This window comes from Hemibagrus wyckioides, linkage group LG03 (genome assembly GCF_019097595.1).
Source record: "Hemibagrus wyckioides isolate EC202008001 linkage group LG03, SWU_Hwy_1.0, whole genome shotgun sequence".
NCBI lineage: Eukaryota > Metazoa > Chordata > Actinopteri > Siluriformes > Bagridae > Hemibagrus > Hemibagrus wyckioides.
In genome coordinates, this window is record NC_080712.1 from 28,506,633 (window position 1) to 28,532,948 (window position 26,316).

The window sequence follows — 26,316 nt, forward strand, 5'->3', positions numbered from 1 at the left end:
AATTTGTTACTTTGCCAGCATATGATGAATGAGCTCCTAGCCTATGTACAGTAGATGGGTACTGTGCCATTACTTGTACCTTGTTTGTCTCACTATGAAAGAATCGTATGTGTAGATCAAGCTTTCATTGTTGCCCAGGGCTTATATGATAATATGTGCACAATGCAAGCTTTATTTAATCACTAGCATCGCTATAGCCTCAAGAGCTGCACACTCCATACCTTGGTTTATGAAAAGCCCGGCTATTTCCATATCCATTTACAATAAGCCTGTTACTGTAAATGTATCCAAAATTCAATACCCTAGCAAGCAAAGTAGCTCAGTTTTGTTCTATTAAATCCCAGAAATGAGACATTTGTGCGAATATTGAGCTCGGATCTACATCCGTTTTCTGGTTTGCTAAATACTGTTCATTTAGAAAAGGTCCCCCCCCTCAAAATCATCACCATCATTTTCTCTACAAGTAACTTAGGGAAGGAGTTTAAAGTTTGTTTATGGAATTTATAAAGTGCATATTAGATTCTCAGCACCAAGGGATATAGTTTACAGAGTCTGACCTAGATTTCCGTATCTAATCCTCCTAGACTCTTTTTTTTTTACGTCGCAATTTCTTTGGGTAATTTTTCCCACAATTGGAATACTAATCAAATCCAATCTTATAGGGCGGTCCATGTGCTTAATCATCATTGTTATTGCATGCTGTTATTGTTAGCAAGAAAACTAAATTGATATACAAGGATGCACACGAATAATTACAGAAGGAAGCCACACTCCAGGTGTTGGGAGATTGAGGGGGAGCCCTTTATTACAAATAAAGCTGTACACAAATCAAGCCTGGAACTTCAATAATCAAACACCATATGTGTGCTTCCACCCCTCTTTTCTTCAGCTTTGTGTGGTGGGTATGTCCATGGGAAAACTGGAACTATTCTCTCTCCCGGGTTTCCGGATTTCTACCCAAACTCTCTGAACTGCACGTGGACCATAGAAGTCTCTCATGGCAAAGGTAAGTGAAGAAGAGCTCAAATGGTTGATCATTTCAGACACGATTAGACTCTCTTTGCTACGATTACACTTAAAGTCTTTTAGGTCCATTTTACTCCTTATACCACCATGTGGGGCAGCACGGTGGCTTACCTCACAGCAAGAAGGTCCTGGGTTCGAATCCCGGGTGTGAACAGGGAGGGGCCTTTCTGTGTGGAGTTTACATGCCTGCGTGGGTTTACTCCGGGTACTCCGGTTTCCTCCCACAGTCCAAAAACATGTACATTAGGTTGATTGGTAATTCTAAATTGCCCATAGGAGTGAGTGTGGTTGTCTGTCTATATATGTGGCCCTGTGATGGACTGGCGACCTGTCCAGGGTGTACTCCTGCCTTTCACCCCATGTGTGCTGGGATAGGCTCCAGCAGACCCCCGTGATCCTAATTAGGAATAAAGCGGGTATAGAAAAGGAATGGATGGATATCACCATGTGTTTTTACTTCGAGCTATTAATGAAAATCATAAGCAAGATGTATCTGTATGTATTCAGCCAAATGGTGTAATAGACATACTTTGGAAAGTTATTTTTAAAATGATTAGATATTCAACCAACAGATAGATCGCCAGACTGAAGATTGAACCTCCTGTCTGCTGAAATGTTAAACACAAAATAGTAGCGATGCAAAACACAGTGTATTGCATCACTACTGTATATTATCACTATATTTGGGTCAGATATTAAAAGAACTCTAGCCACAGTGTCAGAAAATTGAAGGCTTGTGGATGTAAACACATCAGCGTAATGTCTGAATAACAGACCAGACCATGATGGTCAAATTATTGGGCAAACACAGCAATACAGAGATACTGAGTGAATGTAAAAATAAGGTGAACTTTGTAAAACAGTAAGTAAATGCTCAGAATTCAGCAATGGGAGAAAGGGGAAAATCTTGCAAAGATCTGAGCAGGAAGAGTTCTTTAAATACACTGAGTGAAAACAGGAACTAGACGTCAGGTGAGTGCGAGTGTGTGAGTGCAGTACAGTGAAGTGTGAGCAGGATGGATTGAGATTGGCACACAGAGCAGTGGTAAAGCTGGATGTGACACAGAGACTAGAGGAAATGTTGTAGCTTTTCTACAGCTTAATGAGACATGCCTCCAGAACAATGTAAGAGATATAAAACAAACAAACAAAATACAAGTTTTAACTCTGAATGATAAACACTCCCTGGAACGGTAATGTTTGTTATTTCATTAGTGTGTGTGTGTGTGAGAGCATTTTCTTTTTGTGTGACTGATGAATAAAGCATTCATAATGTGCTTTTCCACAAAGGCTGCCATTAATGGTACATGTAAAGCTTTTATTGACCAATCCAAATGCCTAAACATTTAATCAGGAAATACATATATTTTCTTATTAGCTCCTTTATAGCGGTTCTTTCATGTTGTGATCTAATCAGGGGGCAGTGCAATGTATGGACTCATGCAGATGCACGTCAAGAGATTCAGTTAATTTTCTTATTATACATCAGAATGGGGGAAATTTGATCTCAGTGACTTTGTCATGGTTATTGGTGCCAGATGGGCTGGTTTGAGTATTTCAGAATCCACTGATCTCATGGGATTTTCACTTAACAGTGTCTAGAGTTTGCACAGAATAGTGGGCAACAAAAACATCCAACAAGCATCAGTTCTGTGAGAGGTCAGGCTGGTTGGAGGTGAGGAAGGTTGCAATAACTCATATAACCACACTTTTCAATCACTGTGAGTAGAAAAGCATCTCACAACAGGCAGAATGCAAAAGATGGGCTTCGAGAGCACATCAGGAGCTGAAATCAGATGCCGCAGTGGGCACAGACTCACTTAAATTGGACTGAAGGTGTAGGTGTTCCTTATAAATCAGATGTGCTTGAATTTTAATATGAGCCTAATAGTCTTGAGGCTGTTTTTAAAGTGAAGTCATGTAGCATTTGTCAATATTGTCTAGTCTTTGGGTGGGCAGTGAGGTGGTCCAGTGTGCGCGGATATTCGTCTCAGCTGGTCTCTTATGATCCGATTAGTCGAGACCATTGTTAATATCATATGTGAACAGAGCCTTACACGATCGTGATTATCCCCCTCCATTGTATTTACTTGGCTTGCATTCAGAGGCAGAATTATTATTATTTTTGTTATTGCTGCTCTTGTGCGCCCACTGACAAAAGCAAACATTTCTGACAGAGGGATTTAATCTAATCTGCAACTCTGCAGGGGTACAGCTGGTTTTTCACACATTCCACCTGGAGGACTCGCACGATTACTTGCTCATCATGGAGGACGGTAGTCTCAACGAACCTGTGGCTCGGCTCACAGGCTCCGTCCTGCCTCCCTCTATCAAAGCGGGCCTGTTCGGAAACTTCAGTGCCCAGATCCGCTTCATCTCTGACTTCTCCATGTCTTACGAGGGTTTTAACATCACTTTTTCAGGTATCAGTACCACAATGAACTTGTTGGATTCCTGACACGCCAAAGCAGTCACTGTTAACTGTGTTCTGTTTCTTAAAAAACGTATTTTAGATTAAATGGGCTTTTAATTCATTCTGGTTTGTTTTGGGAGAGGAGTATTTGCTTTGGGACATGGGAGGAACAGGAAGAAAATTAACAACAACTATTTGATATATAGAAAACTGTTTGATATTTATTATTCTTGCTATCTAAGTCACATTACACGTTCAAGCCTATTACTTATTTATAATTAAAAAAACCCTCATTTTATAAAAGTCATGAGTTTAGCAACACACCTCAATGTTTCATTTTAATGGCATGACCTACATTTCCAGAGTATGATCTTGAGCCATGTGACGATCCCGGTGTGCCAGCCTACAGCAGGAGGGTGGGTTTCCAGTTTGGTGTAGGTGACTCATTGGTGTTCACCTGCTTCTCGGGCTACCGGCTGGAAGGAGAGAGCAAACTCACGTGTCTGGGAGGAGGCAGGCGTGTCTGGAGTGCAGCCCTGCCCAGGTGTGTGGGTAGGTAATGCTTTTATGAATCATTTTATTAATCATAATGCAATTTTTGGATGGACAGAAGGAAGGAAGTGTGCATTTTGGGAAGACATGAAAATGATTATTATGGCAACTGGGAAACAATTTATGTAATAAAATGTAGTCTACTGAATCTTGTATATTTTTTTGTAGAATGTTTTGTTTACTACGGAAGCCCAGAGAGGCCATATGATATTATTTTTTTTGCTTTTGTTTTCTCGTGATCTCGACTTAATTTTCTCGTGATCTCGAGATAACAAAAGTTGTTTTCTCGTGATCACGACATAATGAGAACCGCGGTGAAGTTACTTTGATATTCGGACATTAGACAGACATTCGGAAGCGCTAGTTTAGGGACCGTCGACAAATTTCTGTACGACTGAAATGTGGTACTTGTTACTTAACTGACTACGTTCCCCAGTTATTCTAATTTCTTCTTAAATATACATATGGCATGCGGCATTGCAAACAGCATTTGTTTATTTATAAATAAAAATTGAATTAATTGATAGTATTAATTATGCATCATGTGAATTAATTTGCTATTATTAATTTATTTTTTAATTAAAAAAAACTATATATATTCTTCAATAGCTTCTAGGTCATGTGACCCTGTGACCCAAATCTAGTACCAAAATGATCTACTTGAACACCTCCACAGGGTACACCTCTTTGTATCCCAAAGAATCTCTTTTTTTATTTTTATTTTTATTTTTATTTAAAAAAAAACAACACAATTTCTTCAATAGCTTCTATGTCATGTGACCCTGTGACCCAAAACTAGTACTAAAATAATCTACTTGGACACCTCCACAAAGTACACCTCTTCTTATCCCAAAAAATGTCTTCATTGATTTTTATTCATTTGTTTATTTTCTTCATTTGCTTAACTCCTTTCTTACATAAATAAACAAGTCATTTTTATCACGATTACACACCGTTTTTTATTGTTATTACACAATAGTCTTCTTAAACACACAAGCAGCATTTCCATATTTTTTTTCTGGCTGTTTGAAGCTGCAAAGTGCCACACTGGACCTGTTGAGATAATTTGATATATATGTACTTATATTACACACACACACACACACACACACACACACACATACATATATACAGATGTGGCAGTTAAGAATGCGCGTCAGAGGGACAGGAATCCCGCGACGACTCGCGGCATTGTGCGGCATTGCGAGTGACGCTTTCGCGCAGGAAAGACGAGACCAGTAGGGGGCAGTCGTGTTTTTTTGTATACATTGAAATCGATCAACATAACGTGGCGCTGCGGAGAGCAATTGGCGTATGATATCAAAGTACCACAAAAGCTATTTAAAAGCATTATCCATTATTTTAGTACTAGTTTTGGGTCACAGGATCACATGACCTAGAAGCTATTGAAGAAATAGTGTTTTTTTTATTAAAAATACATTAATAATAGCAAATTAATTCACATGATGCATAATTAATACTATCAATTAATTCAATTCTTATTTATAAATAACCAAATGCTGTTTGCAATGCCGCATGCCATATGTATATTTAAGAAGAAATTAGAATAACTGGGGAACGTAGTCAGTTAAGTAACAAGTACCACATTTCAGTCGTACAGAAATTTGTCGACGGTCCCTAAACTAGCGCTTCCGAGTGTCTGTCTAATGTCCGAATATCAAACTAACTTCACCACGGTTCTGATTATGTCGTGATCACGAGAAAACAACTTTTGTTATCTCGAGACCACGAGAAAGTTAAGTCGTGATCACGAGAAAACAAAAGCAAAAAAAAATAATATCACATGGCCTCTCTGGGCTTTTTTATTAAATAAGACTGGAGCAAATTAAACACATGATATACGAAGCATGATCAACATTAATATGTTATGTTATGCTTAATAACTGAGGTCCACAGAAACATCACACCTGTCAGTTCTTCAGACACCAACTTAGAAAGTGTGTAATAACCTTTCTACACAGCTACGTAGGGGAGATCAGCTTGGTTGGGATTTGACGCGTAACATGGAGGACAGAATGTTTATTTTTTTTATAGTTCTACTTCTGCAAGCTATTTTAGAATGGATCCTGTCTTATTTTATTAATAATATATCAGACAAAATGTTTATGATTTGCATCAATGAATCTCTCATTCTTATTCAATTTTAACACATTTATTTCTAATGGAACTTGACAAAATAGGCATGGCAGTGCGAAATGATCTGAGTTGCTCATTTGTTTTTAACGGCATTTTCGACAGAAAGTCTGAAAGTGCTGACTGAATGATCAATGGATATTGTGCAAGGCTTTTACATCAGATTATTACTGTAGTCAATCATGTAGGATCTTTGTGTGTATGGTGTATGTATAGGGATGTACAACCCCTATGCTTACTCCTAATTGGTGCAGTGACTACAGGAATCATTAGTCTTGAATAATTGAGATTTATATATTGGTTGCATTAAAATGCCGCATTGCCTCAGAGCCTCTTTAAATACAGTACTGGGATGCAGGCAAAAAATATCAATATCGTGCTACTTTTCCCAGTTCTTAGATAACATCAAATCAGTAGTTTTCTTTCTTTTACTCTCCAATAGAAGATCAAATCAGCTATTTGAGCGAATTCTCTTCAAAATCAATATAAATACTCTTAAAAAGTTTGGATAGACGGTACTCGCAGCAAGAACTGAGGCAACATCTGCTCATATACTACAGCCTACAAGCGCAGAATATTAACTGCAAGGACATTTCATTCTAGTGTAGCCCTGGGCTTTTGTGACCAATACCTAACTAACACATAAAGCCCCGCGTTAATTAGCATTCCTCCGAAGTTTGAAGTTGTGATCCATCAAAGTGACAAAGGCTCAGATTCCATCTGGTGAAAATAGTCAGACTGGCCTATCAACAGGAAGCAGAGCAACAGCTGTCAGGGTGCTGCTGGCTTAATTATTTCAAGTGAGCACCACTTTTAGGCACGAGAGCCACTACTTTAGGGGACAACTTTAGGGGAACTTAGGGACTTTCACACTGCTAACACCGGTATGGTGTGAGGAAATGGTAGTGATCTTTTTCTGCAACCTGCTGTTCTCAGTTTCATTGATGTAGCATTGTCTTGCACTTCAACCCTCCTCAACTATCATCCTTTGTCTTTCTCTATTGTTTCTACGCTGTGCTTGTGGGATTTTGCCCAGCCGAGTGCGGCGCCGCCTCAGTAGGCAGTGAAGGAGTTCTCCTGTCCCCTAACTATCCAGCTAACTATGACAACAACCACGAGTGTATTTATCGCATTCAGACTGATAACGGCAAGGGGATCCAGCTCATGGCCAGCGACTTCCAGCTACGTGATGGTGACTTCCTCCAGGTGCGTTTGTTCTTCTTAATGCTCCACCCTTCATGGCTCAATATGACTGAGAGTAGCAAGGTGAAATAAAAGTACTAAAAGATGATTGGAACTTTATTTATTTATTTTTTGAAAAGTTGGTTTTAGTGGTAAAAATTTGTAATTTGCATTTAAGCTTATGCGTCAATGTGCTACCAGGGTCTTTTACAAGCATAGGGCAGGGATTTGTTTTGCATAAATATTGTTCATATTGTGATTGCGCGAAAATGAATACAGTACCTACAAGGTAGCGGCATGCACTGGGAGCAGGAGCCAACAAAATCGTTGGAGTTAAAGGCCGTATTCATTAACATAAGGGCAAAAAAGTTGCTTTTGTGGCACCGCTTTCCTTTATTCATCTTCAGTAAATGCTTTATTTCGTTCAGGGTCATGGTGGTTTAAAGTACTCATTCGTTTAAAATTCACTTGAATGTATTAGAGGTAAGTGAAAAAATAATAATACCTGTCTGAGCAAGCAGGAGTGGGATTTCCACAAACACACCTCTTCTAAAAGATAAATCAAAAATGGGGGATAAAGAGGACATAATAGAATGAGTCCACCAATTGAGCGTGATTTTTAAAAAGCATTTCTACACTAATTTGTGCCAAAGTTTCACCATTGCGTCATGCCCTTCTATTTGCCGCACAGCTAACATGAAAGAGCCTGGAACCCACAAGACAGCCATACATGTGACTAAGTGAAGACATTAACTATTCATAGATTCATTTAAGATACAGTGCTCAAGGCGCACATAGTTTCCGATGAGAACGGAGATCCCTAAAGAGCACTATGGACACTAATTAAACCGCGGTGTAAGCATATAAGCTGCAGTTTTTGTCGCATTCAGATCCTCTCAAATCTTTATTATAGTCTTCTGCCTAGTGGTATTTTGCGTGAATCCTAGAAACTGTTTTCGTAAAGACATTATAGCCTTATTATCTCTGTTCCCATTGCATTTGATACAATACTTATCATTGTGACAAACCCCATTTCGTTCAAATGATTCCACGGTTAATTTGGGTTGCATGAATAACCCTGCAAGTGTTTTTGCTGATTGGATGGGAAGATCTTTGCTAGAAATATCTTTCTGTCTTTCCATCCAGGCAGAGAATTGAATTCCTACACATTCTAGGCAGCTAGCTTTTACAAATACAGCCCTTGAGTCGCATGATCTAGTCTGTTAGGGGTTAAAATCATGTCTTATGTGGCAGAAAATGGAGAAAAAACGCAGCTTGACATTGATTTATAACCTTTAATATTTCCTGCCATGCTGCTGCCGTCTTCTCCCACATGGAGCCTCCTGTCTCAATATGCTTGTAATACCCAAAAACAATTACAGAAGTCAACACGCATTCCAAAATCCTAACATTTTTTGGAGGGAATTTTAAAAAAAAGAAAAAACTTTATTGGATAAGATCCAGTTTGTCCATGCTTCACATGCGTTTCTCTTTGTTCACAGATTTATGACGGTCAAGACAGTTCATCGAGACTGCTGGGCAACTTTACACGAAGTGAAATGGCCAACATCATAAACAGTACCTCCAACCATCTGTGGATCGAGTTCAATAGTAACGGGACGGGAACCAGCAAAGGCTTCAAACTGATATACACTAGTGAGTAATTTCCCAGTAGCTGTCTCTCTGTCAGCATGCACTTGTTTAGACTCTGCAGGAGTTTAAACACATTTCACTAAACACTTTAGGCTTTGGTTGTCAAATATGATGCAATATTCTTACATTATACTGTTAAGCTACAGTTTTTTGGCTCAGAAACCAAGTTAAGCTCATTGTTTGAAATATGTTGCACGGTGTAATGGTGCACCACCACTCATGTGTCAGCTAAACCTTCCTGTAGGTCATTAGTATCAAATACCCAGCATATAAGCATCCAGATCTTTGGTCATCCAGCTCTTTGCTTCCACAGTTTATTTCTTAATGACATTTTGGACAGTGGACATTTTTTTAAAGCCTTCTTCTGTTCTGAGACACTGCACCTTGTCCAAAATCTTACACATGCCACAATTAAACTATTAAAACACACATGATTTGAATTACACCCAGGACTACTGAAAAACTTATCCATACCTTCAGATGTGGTATTAAACAGTTTATGCTCTACTTTTCGTGGAATTAATATTTAAAAAAAATAAAATAATGATTACACTAATAAAGAAGTGATAGTGATGAAATAGCCATGTCCTACATGACCAGAGTCTCTGTGCGCTGTGAAGCAGTGGACTATTTGAACACGTTCTCTGTTCCAGGTCGTCTGCTTTTACGAGACCCATGGAAGTGCTTTAGCATGCAGTTAGAACATGGGAGATAAAATGCGTTCCACATCTACAGGGCAAATGAACAGATAAAAGATGATCTTTCACTCGAGCATATGTTGCACCAATATTAATTCAAAATGGCCTGCTCGGGGCTCCAACGATAACTGTGGTGGGCAGGTGCTGCTTTTATGGAGCAACCTTTATGTCATTATTAAGCAAAAATCAGTCTCTCTCTACTGTGGGCTGATATTGAAAATAAAGTTGTTGTTTTTTCTTTTTTGCCATTTTGGTTTGGGTAGGAATTAAAAACAGCAACGTTTCTCCTCTGCTTCTCAGGTTCCACTGTTTAATGGCATTTGAATGAAATATTAAACAACCTGCAAAATGGGTGTACAGAACAATATCCATGTGCATGGACATTAAAATGGAGTGAGTACAGTTAGGCACATATCAAATAACATTACCGAGTATGGAACTGTGAAGTGAGTGTGCAGGGAAGTACATTATTCCACTCACACACACACACATCTCATCTCATCTCGACCAGTTACATTAAGGCTCCCTTAAGATACATCATAAAATGCATTACTTAATATGAGCAAACAATGAACCTGATATGATATTAGAAAGAAACCTTGAGAGGAACCAGACTCAGAAAGAAACCCATCCTCATCTGGCTGATATTAGATAGTGTAATAGTATGAGTATAAATAATTTCCCTTCTATAAGTGTGTACTATATGGTCAAATGAAACAGTTTTATGGTCAGAAAAATGGTTTTAACGTAAAGTCTATTTTGTTTATCAACTATGCACTGATGGAGACTTGAATGCAAATTGTTTGTGGCAATTGCAGCCCTAAAGCTATCCTAGCAATTGTAGGCCTAAGCTATTGTAGCAAAACTGTTTGTACCAATTGCAGTCCAACACCATCTTCATAGTTTCTAAGTGCTACCATCCATAGTAATCTTGTGTATCTTTAGGCTGTCCATATAAGGACATCCTGTGCAGCAGCAAGTGGTTTTCAAGTGAGGAGCATAAGTATGGATCAGGCAGATCATGAGAGCCGAAAGCGCCACGGTCACTGGTATCTCAGGAGTAACATTGGCGAGAGAGAGAGAGAGAGAGAGAGAGAGAGAGAGAGAGAAGCACAGATTATTAGCTATGCTTATTGTCACATAATAGTTAAGGACAATGTACACCATGTATGTGTGCAGAATGCAAGCAAGGATTCTGGCAAGCCTACCTATGACAGCACAACTAAAAGGGCAAGCCAGTAGGTAACACAGACATAAAGCGGTCAGCCTCTCCATTGTCAACAAACCTGACTGAATATGTGAAAGTGAGTGACAGCATCCAAACCTCCCAGTCCAAACACTCTATGCCTGTGACCTCTTCTGATCTGACCAAAAAAATATACACAAATAGATAAACAAATATATTTTAGCCTAGATTTCAACACTGAGGCTGTGTCTGAGCCCTAAACACTAATTGGAAGGCGATGTTCCATAACTGTGGAGCTTTGTAAGAGAATGCTCTGCCCCCTGCTGAAGCCTTCACTATACAAGGTACCAACAAATAACCTGAACCTTTTGATCATAGTATCTGTGGCAGACCAAATGTTCGATCAGTACTGCGGCATGAGACCATTTACTGCTGTATAGGGCAATAGTAGTGTTTTATATATATTTTAATGTAGTGTAGGTAAGATCATATCTTCTGGTTCTAGTTAGGGCTGCTGAATTCTGATCTAACTAAAGCTTTTTGGTGCAGCTTCTAAAACATTCAGACATTAAAGTCATTAAAAAATAATCCAACCTAAAGGTAACAAAAGGATGAGGTATTTTTTCCTGAATCATACAGTGACATATTTTTTTTTTTTATCTTAGTAATATTTCAGAGATGAAATAAGGCTATCCTAGAAAGATCTATGCAAGCTTCAAATGAAAGACTGGAGTCAGTAATCACACCAAGGTCTTTTACTGCTGCACTTGATAAAACAGAAAGGTCATCTAGTTGTACAAGTACTTTTTTCTTCTCAGAACTAAGTAGGAGGAAGTTAACATTCCTTCTGTTTTATTAATGCTGAAAATCATGGTTTGTTCATGTTGACCTGTACAGTAAATAATGGGAGGGTTGACAATCTGATTGGTAGCCCAGGGCGCTCCACTGAGCTTCCACTGCCCATGTGATGTAACTTCTGATTTATACACTAGTGATTAACCTCATTATCTTGCATGAACACCACTAGGGTATTTCTAGGGCTATATTTATATAAGTCAAGCAGTGGGTCTTGAAATGGCATTGTTCCGGTAGAGAATTTCTAGGTATTCCAGTCATCATTGAGTTAGCTTTTAAACTATCAAGGTTTTGTGCAATCTTCTCATTCTGTTTAAATACCATGTATGTGGATACTATTTCACAAGTCCTTGTATTCTGAATCTCAGATCCTGTTAAAAAAAAAAAAAAAAACGCTGTTTTATTCTGGTTGCTAAGGTGATGTGAAAGACTCCTTGAATATCTGATCAGCAGACTGTGATTCAGCAAAAAACAGCCTCATTCAGCCTTGGATTCATTCTAATAAGCTTTTTCCTTATTCTGTCCCCTTTGCCAGGCTTTGACCTTGTGAAATGTGAAGAGCCAGGCACTCCTAACTACGGCTACAAAATTCAGGACGACGGCCATTTTGCCAACACGTTCGTTCTATACAGCTGTAATCCTGGTTACACACTGCATGGCAGCAGCACACTGACCTGCCTGAGTGGAGACAGACGTGTTTGGGACAAACCACTGCCATCATGCATGGGTGAGCTCACTGCAGCATCTCATAACATGTGGTGGACTTCTAACAAGTAGGAATAGTTTTGTTCCATTTTATATAAAGGAATTTGTAAATAAACTGTGCCTATTAATTCTACTACTAACCATAACTGTTGTCTCATAAACATTTTAATGATTTGGGACCATGTGGCAACCAGATTTTGTGCAAATATATAGTTCTTTTCATTGTAATTTATTTCAAGTGAAGTAATAAAAAAGACTGTTAATGCTGTACCTTACCCTAACAATACCTTTATAATTATAAATTATAATTATATTAATTCTTTCATCTTTAATAACCACTTACCTGGTCAAGGTTGCAGTGGATCCAAAGTCTATCCTGGGAACCCTGGCTGCGGAGACAGTAATACATCAGCACACCAGTTCTTTTATAGAAGTCTATTACAGTAAATCTCTCCATTGGCATAGTGTAACTTTTCTTTCCTACAAATTTGACTTATGACTATTTTGCAAACAAGTCATGGCAGAGAGAGCAGAAACACCATATAGAATCCAAAACATATAGCCATGACATTCATGGGCAATCCAGAGAAGAAAACAAGGCAAGCACATTAGTACTAACAAGGTTTGGAGCGTACACAATTGCATAGAAAGTTGAGACTTTACAAGAATGTACAAGATCTGCTAAAATCAGGAAGTGAGTGGCTGTTAAAGGTTGGGTGGTAAGCCAAACTCTGTTAGCATGGAGGTGAAATCTTGTCCTGACCCTTCTGATGTAATCATAAAGACTATCCCGTGCTCATCCTACGACACTTATTCACAATCTGCTCATAATGAATACCCTTCTTCCACACTACTGATTGCCTTCACTGCTGTTCCCTTCACTTCTCATCCCCTTCGAGTCTGGTTCCACTTAGGTTTTCTTCCTGGTATGTCTCAGGAAGTTTTTCCTCGCCTCTGTTGCCTCTAGCTTACTCATTATGGATCCGAATCTGCATCCAGATTGTTTATGATGTCTGTTGTTAAAAGTGCTATGAATGCAAATAATATTGATTTGAATTTTTTTTTTTTAAACGTTGTGTAAATTGTAGGTTAGTAAATCAGTACATTTAGCTCTGTTGCTTCGAGAAGAATCCGTCAGTTATAATTAATCCAATGATCTGTTGTCAGCATTTTAGTGTCACTTGGAAAGGAAATCAATTTAAGAAGATGCATCAGAAATCATCAATTGAGTCACTTTAGCAGTAATGTTTGTGCAAACCTGTCAAAATCATTAGATCACTGTCACTGTGACATTTAGTAGATATGGATATTTTGTAATGATTCTGTTCAAGACTTATGTATTTACCTGATCTGAGTGTTACTAACGATTGGCCTCAGACTTAAATATATAAATTAAGCCACAACTTGTTTGTAATCTTCTTGTCTTTGGAAATGCACCTAGATCTGTGTATCCTCTCTGTAGCTCCCAGTACAAAAATGTGTAAAGGCTGTTTGTCTTATAGTAAGTGTCCAGGAGAAAATGCACCTTGCATGGAACAAAAAAAAAATGTTTCAATTCTGAATCTCCTACAAGTACTACCTTAAACCAGCCTAGCAGTCTTCGAACAAGTGAAAAGAGATGCATGGCGTTGTTCCACATTGCCCTAATCCCAGTTCCCTAATTAAAATGGCTTGAATGAGATATACTGCAGGTGCTTGGCATGGAGAATAGATGGTATTGCCCATAGCGGTCATTGTGTTCCTTTGTTTAAATTAGTCAGCAGAGTAAGGCCTGTTTCCTTCCTTCTACTCCTCATTCCCTTCCAGAAGAGATAGTGATATACACTCTTAGGGAAAAAAATAAGGGTTCTTCAAGGATTCTTTGGGATAGTAAAGGGCTCTTAAAAGAAGAACACATGTGATGTCAATTTCCACACAGAAGCTTTAAGCATTTAAGCAAACTGGGGAGAAGGTAGAACCAGTTACATGTCATATGTTACCATCATCAAAGTATAATAAATTGAATCTAGATATTCAGTTAATTATATCGTTATCTGATCATTTGATTTGTTCCAGAATGGTTAATCTCACCGGTGTGTAGTCTCGGCTTCGGGGACCTGCATCCATTTGTGTTTTAATTGGTTTACTATCCCTGATTCATCCCAGCAAGTAAAATCTCAATGTCTCACAAGGATTGCAAGTGTTTTAAGAGGAGATATAAAACAGCAAAACAGAACGCTGGGGTTTAGAGGACTGCGATTAGGGGATTAAGAACTAATAGTTTTTCATGTGAATTCTAGAAAAAAAGCAGTTAATTGCAGAATTAACTCTTCCTTCTCTAGCGGAGTGTGGAGGACACATCAGCGGTGCCACATCTGGCCGCATTCTGTCTCCTGGTTACCCTGCGCCGTATGACAACAACCTTCATTGCACCTGGTCTATTGAGGCTGATACAGGGAAAACCATCAGGTGAAGCTGCTCACATCCGTGAACCACGACTTACTCTCATGCAAGCCGGATGTGTGTGTGTGTGTGTGTGTGTGTTTTTTTTTTAAATACTGCACCCCTGTTAATTCCCATGTAATTCCCACGCAACTCATAACATGGCATGGTGACTGCATTGGCACCCTGCTAAGAGGCCTATTGCCGACTGGCATCTGTTCTTTCAAGTCCATTATCGTACGAGTCGAGGGAAAAAAAACACTGAACACAAGCAAAGATAATCCAATTAGACGTTTGAAAAAGGGCAGAACATTGATTCAATTTAAAAGAAGCAATTGTAGCAAAGTGGTGATTTGACAACAGTGTTGCAAACGTTTCATCCCTATTCACGTTGGGAATCTTACTTCTGAGGTGATCTTGTAATACAGGCCTCTAGGAATGTGATCACGTGACTGCGAAGAAAGTAGAAAGAAGTCCGCCCACGCCTCCCTAAGGACCAGTTAGCGTTGTTGTGACTACTGCTGATGAATGGTTTGTTGGCTGTGTTTTCATTCCGCCAACATTACTGTAGTTGATGTGAGAATAAACCCTGGCCCTGTTCGATCTAAATAATCAGAGCCGTGATTTGCAGAATGAAATTGGATCGCCAAGGGATATTCATATGGTAGTATGCAAGCTCATAAAAGTTTCAGAAAAAAAGATGGCAGGTATCACTATGTGTACTTTCTAACTTAAGTTGATTTAATTCAATGAAGTGGGGCCCAGAACATATTGTAAATGATTGCATTTTCTATAATACACTGAAAAATCCTGCATGCAGTCAGTTTGTGTGCTTGATCTCGCAGAGCTGAGTTTTAGGAGTTGTTAAGTTAGAAATGATCGTTCTCAGGTCTGCTCTCGGAGTCTGAGCAGCCAATTTACAGTCTGGTCAAAATTTCCAACCCTATGTTCACAATGGCAACTGTCAAAGCAGGAGAAAAAGCATTAATTTTTCTGTGTATGTATTTGTGCAACATAAAGCCACGGTTTCAGCGTTTATTTTTTTTCCAACTCATGTGTGGTCTGAGGCAGTGCAAAATCCAAACAACTGACTCACAACTTTAATACCTACCTGCATTTAGTTCCAATTTGTTGTCTAATGCACAAAAATGAAAGAAAAAACACCTCATATACAATAGCTTAGAAGCAGAGAGAGATTAATAAGCTGTGTTTAGCTGCTAGGGTTTCTCGGTACTAGACAGTGCACTCTCAAGCAGCAACATTACTGACTGCAAAACACATGACTTTAATTTACAAGTTATAAAATGTATCTGTAGTTCTTCATTTTCATAATCGTAATAAGGAACACTATTCTAAGGTAAAAAGAAGTCATTCTATTTAATTGCTTTTTAACTAGCTCTAATATCAGGCAGATCAGACACTGAATGTAAACTTGTGTGTTCCATGTGTGTAGCCTTCACTTCATCGTCTTCGACACCGAAGTGGACCACGACATCCTGAAAGTGTGGGACGGCCCAGCCGAGAATGGCATCCTGCTGAAAGAGTGGAGCGGCTCTCTCTTACCCGAGGACACGCACAGCACCTTCAACATCCTCACGCTCCAGTTTGACAGTGACTACTTTATCAGCAAATCTGGCTTCTCCATCCAGTTCTCCAGTGAGCAACTCCTACTCTCTCTTAGCTCCATTCTCCTGCTTTCTCTCCCCCTGTTTCATCACTCTCGTGGTTTGCATGATCCAATATTCTCTCTGTAGTTTCCTTGCGCTCGCTTTAGAACAAACACTGCGAAAGAAATATGACATAGTTGGAGAGATGGGGAGGTGGGAGGTTTGCTTCTCTTTAGAAATGCAGCAGAGATCATATGGACGCCGTCTTGTGAGGCTCAAAGCATGGCATATTTAGAGAGGAGAGAGGCTCTCTTGCCATGAATAAGAAACTTTCCAAATTTCAGTCTGTCATTCTAGTTCTCTGTCTGTGAAGTATTTCACACTGGTTTTAAAATAGTCCAAAATTTATCCTTATTACTTCAGCTACAACAGCCACCACCTGCAACGACCCAGGCATCCCCCAAAATGGCACTCGCTACGGGGACAGCAGAGAGCCAGGAGATACAATTTCCTTTCAGTGTGATCCAGGCTATCAGGTTCAGGGAGTGTCTGAGATTACCTGCGTTCAGCTCAACAACCGCTTCTTCTGGCAGCCCGACCCCCCGACATGCATAGGTAGGTTCACCGAATGTTTTCCATTATCGCCATTTTCTCTCAGACTGTTTGTGAATATTGCCAAAAATAGGTGGCCTTTGATGTCACAAATAGTATCCCCTTGCATATGGACTGCTTTGTAGGAATTGTAAAACAGATGTAATATCGCTGTGTGCATAGAGCCATGCTGCAAGGTAGTTTATTGTTTTCTAAATTACAGTGTATTGTCTGCTCACTTTACACTAACTGTCTGGTGGGTTGAGGACTATTGTGTAGCATACTTTGAGAAGATGCATGCAGCATGGAGTCCATTTATTGAAATTCAGTGTATTACCCAATGCAGTTGCCATGTTACTGCATTGAAATGTCTAACTACTTGTGAGCCGTGTGCTTCTCAGACAGCCTAAGAGATTTTAACGCTTGTCGCCAGGCTTGTTTTTTGTCGGTGGTGACTCACAACCTGCGAGTATTGCTTAGGTCACTGCATTTGATGCATTAATTATTACTTTCAAGATCTTGAAGTGACATTTACATATCCTTTCAGATAATTGTATCAAGCATCATTAAGTCCTCTTGATAAGTCACAGCACCTGGTTTTATCGATTGTTGCCCCCTTTTTTTTTTTTTCCTGAGAGTCCTTCACTTGTTACTTAGTGTTATTATCCACTGAATAATGAACCTAGAGCAATCAGTGTATAATCAATTCTGCAAACATTGCTCATCTTTTGTGTGTGCACGCCTGCATGTGTTTATGTGCGTCTTTGTGTCCCTCCAAGCCTCACATTAAAGCTCTCCTTGTTGTGATAGCTACCTGTGGAGGCAATGTGACAGGACCTGCTGGAGTAATTCTATCACCAAACTACCCCCAGCCCTACCCACCAGGAAAGGAGTGTGACTGGCGAATAAAAGTCAACCCAGACTTTGTCATTGCGCTAATTTTCAAAAGGTAATGCGCTCACTCCCGGCTGGATACTGCTAAATCTGAGGCCAGCAGATGGGAACAGGGCAAGATGGTGTAATGTTGTGTGTAATGGCATCCGTTTATGCCTGGGGCAATAGAAACATGTCCACAGTTCTTGCATTCCCATGTTGTATCAAGACTAGAGATGCTGTGTGATATATATTCAGTGTACACATAAGACGTTATATTAATTTAATATACTGTCAAAAAAAATGGGCTGTTAAAAAGGAATAAAAGCTACTGGAAACAGTTTAATCTCTTATAATGCATCTCTTATGTGTTATAATAATAATAATCAGCATGACAGTATATACTGACAAAAATGACTTTACAAGACCTAACAGTACTCATTGCCTTAAAAGGAAACATATGACCATTTGACAAAGGTGTTGCTCATCCCACTGTGCAGCTTCAACATGGAGCCCAGCTATGACTTTCTGCATATCTACGAGGGTGAAGACTCTAACGGTCGCCTGATTAACAGTCTTCAGGGAAGTCAGGCTCCCGAGCGCATCGAGAGCAGTGGGAACAGCCTCTTCCTGGCATTCCGCAGTGACGCCTCGCTCGGAATGTCCGGCTTTGCCATTGAGTACAAAGGTATGCACAACATTGTTGTATATTGTAGAAACATGATTATTATTATTATTACAGCTCATTTTGGGTAAACCCTTTCAGACAGTGATCATAAACTATATGGCCAAAAGTACTATATGTGGACACCTTGTGTGGCCCTTCCACATACTTTTGCTAGAAGATAACAAACAGAATCGTCTAGATATTCTGTCTTTGCATGCAGTAGCATAGAGCTATTCCTTTACTGGACTAAAGTAATGACGATCAAAACTATTTTAGAGCAATCAGTGCAGCCCCATAAAGACATGGCTTGATGGTGAGGACATACTTGATTGGCCTCCACTGATGATGTTGGGTGATGAAGGTTCATCCAGGAAGTGTTCATTGGTGCTGAGGTCAGCCATTAACAAATCACAATGGCTATGTTCCAAAATCTAGTGAAAATCCTTCCAAAAAGAGTGGATGCCAATGGCACATGAGTGTGATCAGATGTCCACTAACTTCTGGACATAAAGTATATAGCTAGCTCAGTCTTTCTTCCTACACAGGGCCTTTAAAGCACCTTATTATAGTGGAACGTTTCTGAAAGACTATAGGTTTTAACTCTTATCAGAAGACTTAACATCAAAAAGAGAAGGTGTTTGCATAGAATAAAAATAGTCAAGACCAACCATTTTATATTATTGCACTGAAAGCAGAAATCTCAGTCCCCCATTTAAATATGATGGCACAAAAGGTTTTGAATTGTAGCTTGCAATACAGTCGTATAGTAGCGATGAGCAAGTCGTTAACCTAGCAATCTGCCAGCAACTGTAAAATGCAACGTAGATAAAAAAAAAAAAATGGTTCAGCAGATCCAATAATTTCTTATTTGGTATGACCTCATGTTATTGACATTATTGTCATGTGCAATGCAGAGTATGACATTTCGTGTCTGTGGAAGTCTTCACCCGTGCTATTGTAACTGTCTCTTCTAGTTAGGTTTGCAATCATCAAGGAAAGAGGACACATGCAAAGAGAAAAGGCTTTGGACTTAAAAGCCCAGGCCTCTGTACTTGTGATGCTGATCTAAACAGCACATAAAATAATACTGGTAACATCACATTTACATCACGTTGAAGTGAACCCATCCTAATAAATTAAGTGACAGAATAACTGGCATTTTGTCAATCAGCAGGAATGCAGGAAAGTGGTTTCAAGGCTGTCTATTTAGCCAAATATTATGATTTTCTAATATTATTAACCTTTCTACTTGAATACAGAGTAATTGTCCTCAGGGGCAAATCATGTTTTGTGTCAAGGATGTATTTATCAAATGTCAAAGCAGTTCACTGTAGACACCACACTGTGTCCATCCTTTGAATTGACGGGTTTTTTTTGCTGTTGTTGTTTTTAAAGATAACATGACATAACATTGGCACTTATTCCTATGGGAAGATTTCTGAAGGATTGAATGATGGCCTGTCTTCTTAAGTTTTTGTTCAATGATTGTTCTCTTACCGTTGTCCGAAAAGCTCCATATTGTGTACATGTGGTCCAAAATGTGTACAAAGTTAGAAGGAAGGGACACATGGCTTCATATTGCAAATATTCATTCATCACTATGTGATTTTGTTTGAAGATCTTATAGTGTGTCAAACTGGATCCCTTTTCACTCTCAAGAGAATCCCTGCGGATCCCAGACCTCCATCACTTGTCACACATAATGCATAAAGGAAATACAGTCTGTACATTTTCTGATCGCACCCTAGGATACCTTGTCCTTTTGAAGTTAGCGCTACGTGTACTTTCACCCGTAATGCCACGGATGTGATATGACATTTTTAGTGGTAAACATACAGCCCAGTCTTGCTCCTCTTATTTCCAATTTAATGCATGTCTTTGCTTCACAGCTGTGTTTTTTTCCCTGTACAAAGTCAATCTCTAATCTGTTATTGCTCATTACACACCAGTAGTCACAATCATTTTCTGAGTTATTGGTGGAGAGACGTGCGGGCGAAAATAGCACAATGCAAATCACAATTTATTCTTGGGGTGGACAAAAAGAAAAAGCATCTATTAATTATGGACACTTGCCAAAAGAAAGGCAACATTTGAAACACAAATTGTGGTTTTTCCTTAGCAATTTAATAGCCATACTCGTGCAAACTGTGGATGCAATTTGGATTGGACTCCTAAACTTTGACACTCCAGATACCCTAATAATTCCTCCCCTGTCATTTAAGCATCAGACCTAAAATGTAATTGAGATTTTGTTGTTCGTTCTAGCAATTTGGCTGATATAATCTCCCGCCTCCTCCCAATTTCTCTGCTCCCTAAACCGCAGGCCAAGGCAGAAGTGGGCCGTTAGCTGTCATGCTGTTGGCAGCATCTCCAAGCACCACCTCCATATCATTCCTACAACTATACTTGTCCTGGAGTCTGGAGATCTGGTGCATTGTTTGCAGCTGGCTCTTCTGCATTGCAACGTAAAGCTAGTCTTGTCAAAGCATTTATACGCTTCCTTATGGCTTCATCTATACAAGATCCAACCAGATTGAGATTGCTTGTTCAAATTTGTGTGTATATATATATATATATATATATATATATATATAGATATATATATATATATATATATATATATATATATATGTATATATTTAAAAATAATAATAATAAGTTACTCATTCTCACCTCCCTTACCAATTCTCATATCTTCCTTCACCTTTGTCATTTTATACCTGCCTCTCACTCTCTTTTTCTCTGCCTCTGAATCTGATTTTCTTTCCTTCCTTCAATACCTTCAATACAGCTTATGTACATTTGCTTCCTGTCAGTTAACAGGCATGTTTATCCAGGGAGTATTACATGAAGAAGAATAGACTTCCAATAGGAGTACAGATACATCAGTGCTAAAAAAAAACAAAAAAAAAACGATAGACTGAAACCAAGTCCAAGACTGTTCGAAGAAGGATATGGGAGATAAAATATCTAAAGTAGCTGTATTTACAGTAATGCCTACCTAATAACTGTATCAGAGTAAAAAAAAAAAAAAAAAGAAGAAGAAATGGATTAGGTGCTTAAACGTTTATTAATACATCGTCAATAGCTATAAAGAAATCATTCAGTATTTCGACAAAATGTTTATAAAGGACGCTTCATCTCATTGTTAACCTGCAGTGTGTGCAACACAGTCACGATTTTAAAGAAAGCTTCATGCTAGGTGTACACATCCTGCAAAAAAGACACATGAGGTTTTCACTTTCATGCAGAGTTTGAAAGGTGAGAATGTGAAGCTTTGTACGGAGATTGGAAACTAGCCCAAAAGGTAAAACAGATTCAGTTTTGTTTTTCTCGTTATTTGCACGGGAAACAATGGTTTGCACACATCTCTTATTCTGTCTTCTTTTCCAGCAGACCTGTTTTTCCTTTAAAAACGTGCTGTAGTGTAGAGCATCACTACTTCTGGTTTAAATCACAATCAATGCATCAATCTAGGATATGCAAAGAAAACAGTTTTTTGAATATGGGTAGAGCAGTGCAGCAGTATCATAAGCCTGCTGCTGCTCTGGTGTGTGTATTGTGTAAATATATGTAGGGATGTGTGTGTGCACATGTGTATATATATTTATATATATATGTTGAATGAAATTGGTTTGTTCACATAGCTTGTTAAGAAGCTGGGGTCAGAATACAGGGTCAGTCTGCAATACAACACCTGCTCACTCTGTATAAATTTCTCTCCATCTCACTCCTGATTCTCATCCCTGGATCTCCTGCCTTGTCCTTTTCAGCCCTTCCTCTATAAAGCTGGCACTTGCCACATTGTGAGCCTTTTTCTTATGTAATCATGCTTAGGTATGTTGAGTAATATAAACTGGCTTTAATTTGCAGGTAGTAGTGTTATTTTCATTATAATGCATAGCCGTAGAAATGCAGGAATGTGGCTGGGCAGTTTATATGAACAGAATATCAGTTGTGATCATTATTTCATTAGTGTTTCTACTTTATGCAGCTCACCACTTGCCTTTGTGCCTGAAAGCTGGTCCCTTTAGACTGATTATTCATTTAGCTTCATCATTGTTTTTACTTTCTGGGTTTGTAGAAAAGCCAAGGGAAGCCTGCTTTGACCCTGGAAACATTATGAATGGATCACGGCTTGGGATGGATTACAAACTTGGCTCTGTAGTCACGTACGAATGCGATTCTGGCTACACAACCATGGGTCCTGCTACTCTTACCTGCATCATTGGCAGCGATGGGAAACCCATATGGGACAAGCCTCTCCCTACATGCAAAGGTAAGACGGCAATAGTTTGTTTCCTGAACAGCAGGCATAAACTGGCTAATAATATTAGATCAGATTTCAACTGAACCTGCTTGATACGCTCGTATAATTATCACTGACCTCCTCAAAACATTGTATTCTTTCAGTATTGAGGGTTAATTCAGCGCTTTGATTTTTGTACTATTTCATTCGGAGAAATCCGATGCAGTGCACCGACTTATGCTAGCATGATGAAGCGCAGCACCATCCAGAGAAGCCGTGAACAAGGTGCTTATCAAAGACAATATTCATTTTCCTTTGTTTGGTGTCCTGAGAGTTAATTGATTTAGCCTTTTGTTGCACTCATTGTTCGTCCCTCTTCCTGTGCCAATATGCACCGGTTATTTGTTGGCTTCTGATGCACCCCACCATTAGCTTCCACAGCAGGAGACAGACGCAAGCGAAGCCCAAGGCCGAGCTCTTTTGTGCGGCTATTGACAAATGGGAGCGCTCGAGTGGTAACAAGTGACACTCACACTCACTCGTTCTCTTTCCATTTCAGACGTTATCTCCTCATCCTTTCCTTTTCTTGCACCCCCCCTTCCCAATCTTACTCTGTTCCTGACACACACTCGCCTTTCTCTCCCGCCTCTGACTCACTCTCTTTTTTCCTTGCACAGCAGAGCTAGTATCAAGCAATGGTTCTGTATGACAGAGCAGCCATCAGCTCAGCTGCTTTTACTGCCAAGCACACACACACACACACACATTCACACTGAAAGAACACTATAATCCAAAGATATGACAACAGCTTTTTTGGGAGATGTGCTCCTTTACATATTTATATCACTTCCATGCAATACATTCAGCTTAGACTCATGATTATGTGGAATATATTTAAACTAGGTAAGTAACTGAATACAAATACATTAATTGGAATGAACAAGATCTAAACAGATACAAATAAGGATACAAAATATGGGTAGTTTAGTATAGTTTGTTGTGTAGTGTTATGGTGTTTGTTGAGACTGGGATCCCAATGGATGCAAGAAAAAAATGGAATTTCAGAACTTACAGTGGTTCATCTAGAGTCATCACATCACTGTGAATATACTCGGCATCGTTAGCATTTTCTTGAAAGCCAAGCTGATTGGGTTTGCAGACCTGTCCACGAGCAACGTCGCTAATTCTGCATCCAGCTTAATCCCCTTTCATTAGTAATAAATTACTCAATCATGGAGGGGAAAGCCTTGTGAGTGTTTATTCTGGTTGTATTGCATTACTTGCTGTTCATTTTATTTGAAGCGCAGCTGCATTAGGCACATAACAGTTTCAAATTGATGTGGGCAGATCATAGGGGCATTGTAAATGCAAAACACAAACAAACACCATAACACATTTTTCCAAACTGGAAAAAAAAAAAATAATTAGCTGCAAAATATATTCATGCTGAGAACATGGCTTAAAATTTCTTTATCATGCTCTGAATATTTTCCAGGTTATGTTTTATTAAGAAACCAATAAAATGTCATCTGTTGCATTTTTGGAGCTTATTTTCAATACAAGCCCACAGGTACTCCCACTGCAGTTGTGAGCTGGTCCTGAAGTGAAAAAATGTGATGGAAACCATTAGAATTGATGGGAAGAACTGCACTCTTTCTCTGCCTTTTGAATAGAGAAGGTCTGTTGAACTGTAATGCTATTTGAGTGCCCTGGAATAGGTTTTCTCCCATGAATTGTGAGTTAGAAGTGCATTATAACTGTACTCATTTAGAGGTCAAACACTTATTTCGAGTCTACCCAAATGAGAGTACTGAACAATGTATCAGTGTGAGCTTTTCCACACATTTTGGTTTGCTCCAGTCTGCTATCTGTTTTAACTGCAATTAGCTTAAAACTGCTCTTCTATGTCTCACATCGTGTGTTTTGTTCATCCGGTTTGTGTTTGAAAGGTGTGATGCTAAAAGGATAAAAAGATATTGTCATGGTCCATTGATTTGGAGATTGGGCACTAGGAGGTTAATCCTTTTACTTGCTTATTAAATGGAGTGGTATGTCTGGCCAACCTGTATGAGATTCGCTATGCTTTTATATCCCACCACAATGGCCTTTACTTAGCAATAGCCCCGGCTTAAAAAAAAAAGAAGATATAACAGGCTAAATGGCTTGTTTCAGCACTTACAACCTTTTAGCAGAGGTGTGTGATCCTAAACACTGAAGAACTGAAAATTTGGCTGTTGAGGCCAGGTGTCAAGTTGCACTTCAAGTCTAGCTGTGTGAAAGCTGCAAAGCAGAAGGACGCAAAGGAAACATCTCTGTTCCATGGGCCATTTTCTTAATATTGGCTGTCACTTTTTTTCATTTTTATGCCACCTGTAAGTGCACACCCAGGACATCAGCACCCAGGTTTTGTCTATCGCTTGGTACAAGGTGTGAAAAGTGCAAATTATATCTAATGGGGAAAAGGCCATAGGCTAGGTTAATGGGTTTAATGACATAATGAAAGAGTTAATGATGCCTGATGCTCCCCAATTAGTGACCTCAGCTGTACATACTGTTAGCATACTGTCTGCACCTGCTGTTTATATGCTAACAATATGTAAACCTAATATTGTGCAAAAAAAAATGGACATTATATTTTACAGTCTGATACTAAAGTAGCACCAAGACTGACTAACTCAACTGGAGAAAATGTACCTATATATATATATCTAACAGTGAGTACCATGGCAGAAGGATTTAATTACACCGAAATAAAGGGCATTTAAGAAAAGAAGTTCAAGCGAATATGCTATGCACCATTATTGGATAATTATTTGGAATGACAAGGTGTTATTATATTTAAATGGGAGCATATTTTACCAAACATACTCCAGTGTTCACATGTGAATATATTCTAATTAAACTTCACAGTAAAAACACTCTTGTTTAGCTCTTCATCTGAAAAGGGAATAAACTTTTAGGAGCTTCCCATACAAATATGAAATACTACATCAAAAGTCTTAGGCGTGTAAAGTGAAGTAAAACATCCAAGTAATAAACTATAATTTGCCCTCATGTTAAAAACCGCATACATTCTTGGTTTTCTAAGAACGTGATACATTTCTTCAGACAGTGCTGGCTGTCAAGTGTGTTTTTCTTTTTGTTTTATTTATTCATCTTCGACTTGAACTTAATACGGTCAATTATTTAACAAAATGCATATTTGAAACATTTTGTTTCTTTTCTACTGATTCACTAAGGCAGTAAATGGGCATTTAAGACAAAATGTATATATAATGTATTGTAGGCTCTGTAACGTCTCAAGTGAAGGGATTTTATCACATCATTATTTCCTTCAAAACTTGGTAGGTCTTCATAAAGGCAAAGCTACTTTGATTTTGTAAGACATAAAGAAAAAGAAAAAACTCTAACTACCTTTACAATTAGATTGACTTACAACAGAATTGCAATGGAGCTGTTTAATCCCTTTACTCAGCACTTATAA

At 38.9% G+C, this 26,316-nt stretch overlaps 1 protein-coding gene across 5 annotated transcripts in view; it reads left to right on the top strand.

Annotated features, from left to right (window-relative positions):
* Positions 1 to 26,316, top strand: part of csmd1a (CUB and Sushi multiple domains 1a) — a 331,961-nt gene that overhangs the window by 240,679 nt on the left and 64,966 nt on the right. For all 5 annotated transcript variants that reach the window (XM_058386490.1, XM_058386491.1, XM_058386494.1 and 2 more), the window contains exons 19-30: positions 890 to 1,006; positions 3,234 to 3,449; positions 3,803 to 3,991; positions 7,182 to 7,351; positions 8,830 to 8,983; positions 12,255 to 12,446; positions 14,746 to 14,872; positions 16,299 to 16,501; positions 16,876 to 17,067; positions 17,854 to 17,992; positions 18,417 to 18,604; positions 22,668 to 22,862. In XM_058386490.1, coding sequence (XP_058242473.1) covers positions 890 to 1,006; positions 3,234 to 3,449; positions 3,803 to 3,991; positions 7,182 to 7,351; positions 8,830 to 8,983; positions 12,255 to 12,446; positions 14,746 to 14,872; positions 16,299 to 16,501; positions 16,876 to 17,067; positions 17,854 to 17,992; positions 18,417 to 18,604; positions 22,668 to 22,862 — 2,082 coding nt within the window. The remainder of the gene's footprint in view (positions 1 to 889; positions 1,007 to 3,233; positions 3,450 to 3,802; positions 3,992 to 7,181; positions 7,352 to 8,829; positions 8,984 to 12,254; positions 12,447 to 14,745; positions 14,873 to 16,298; positions 16,502 to 16,875; positions 17,068 to 17,853; positions 17,993 to 18,416; positions 18,605 to 22,667; positions 22,863 to 26,316) is intronic.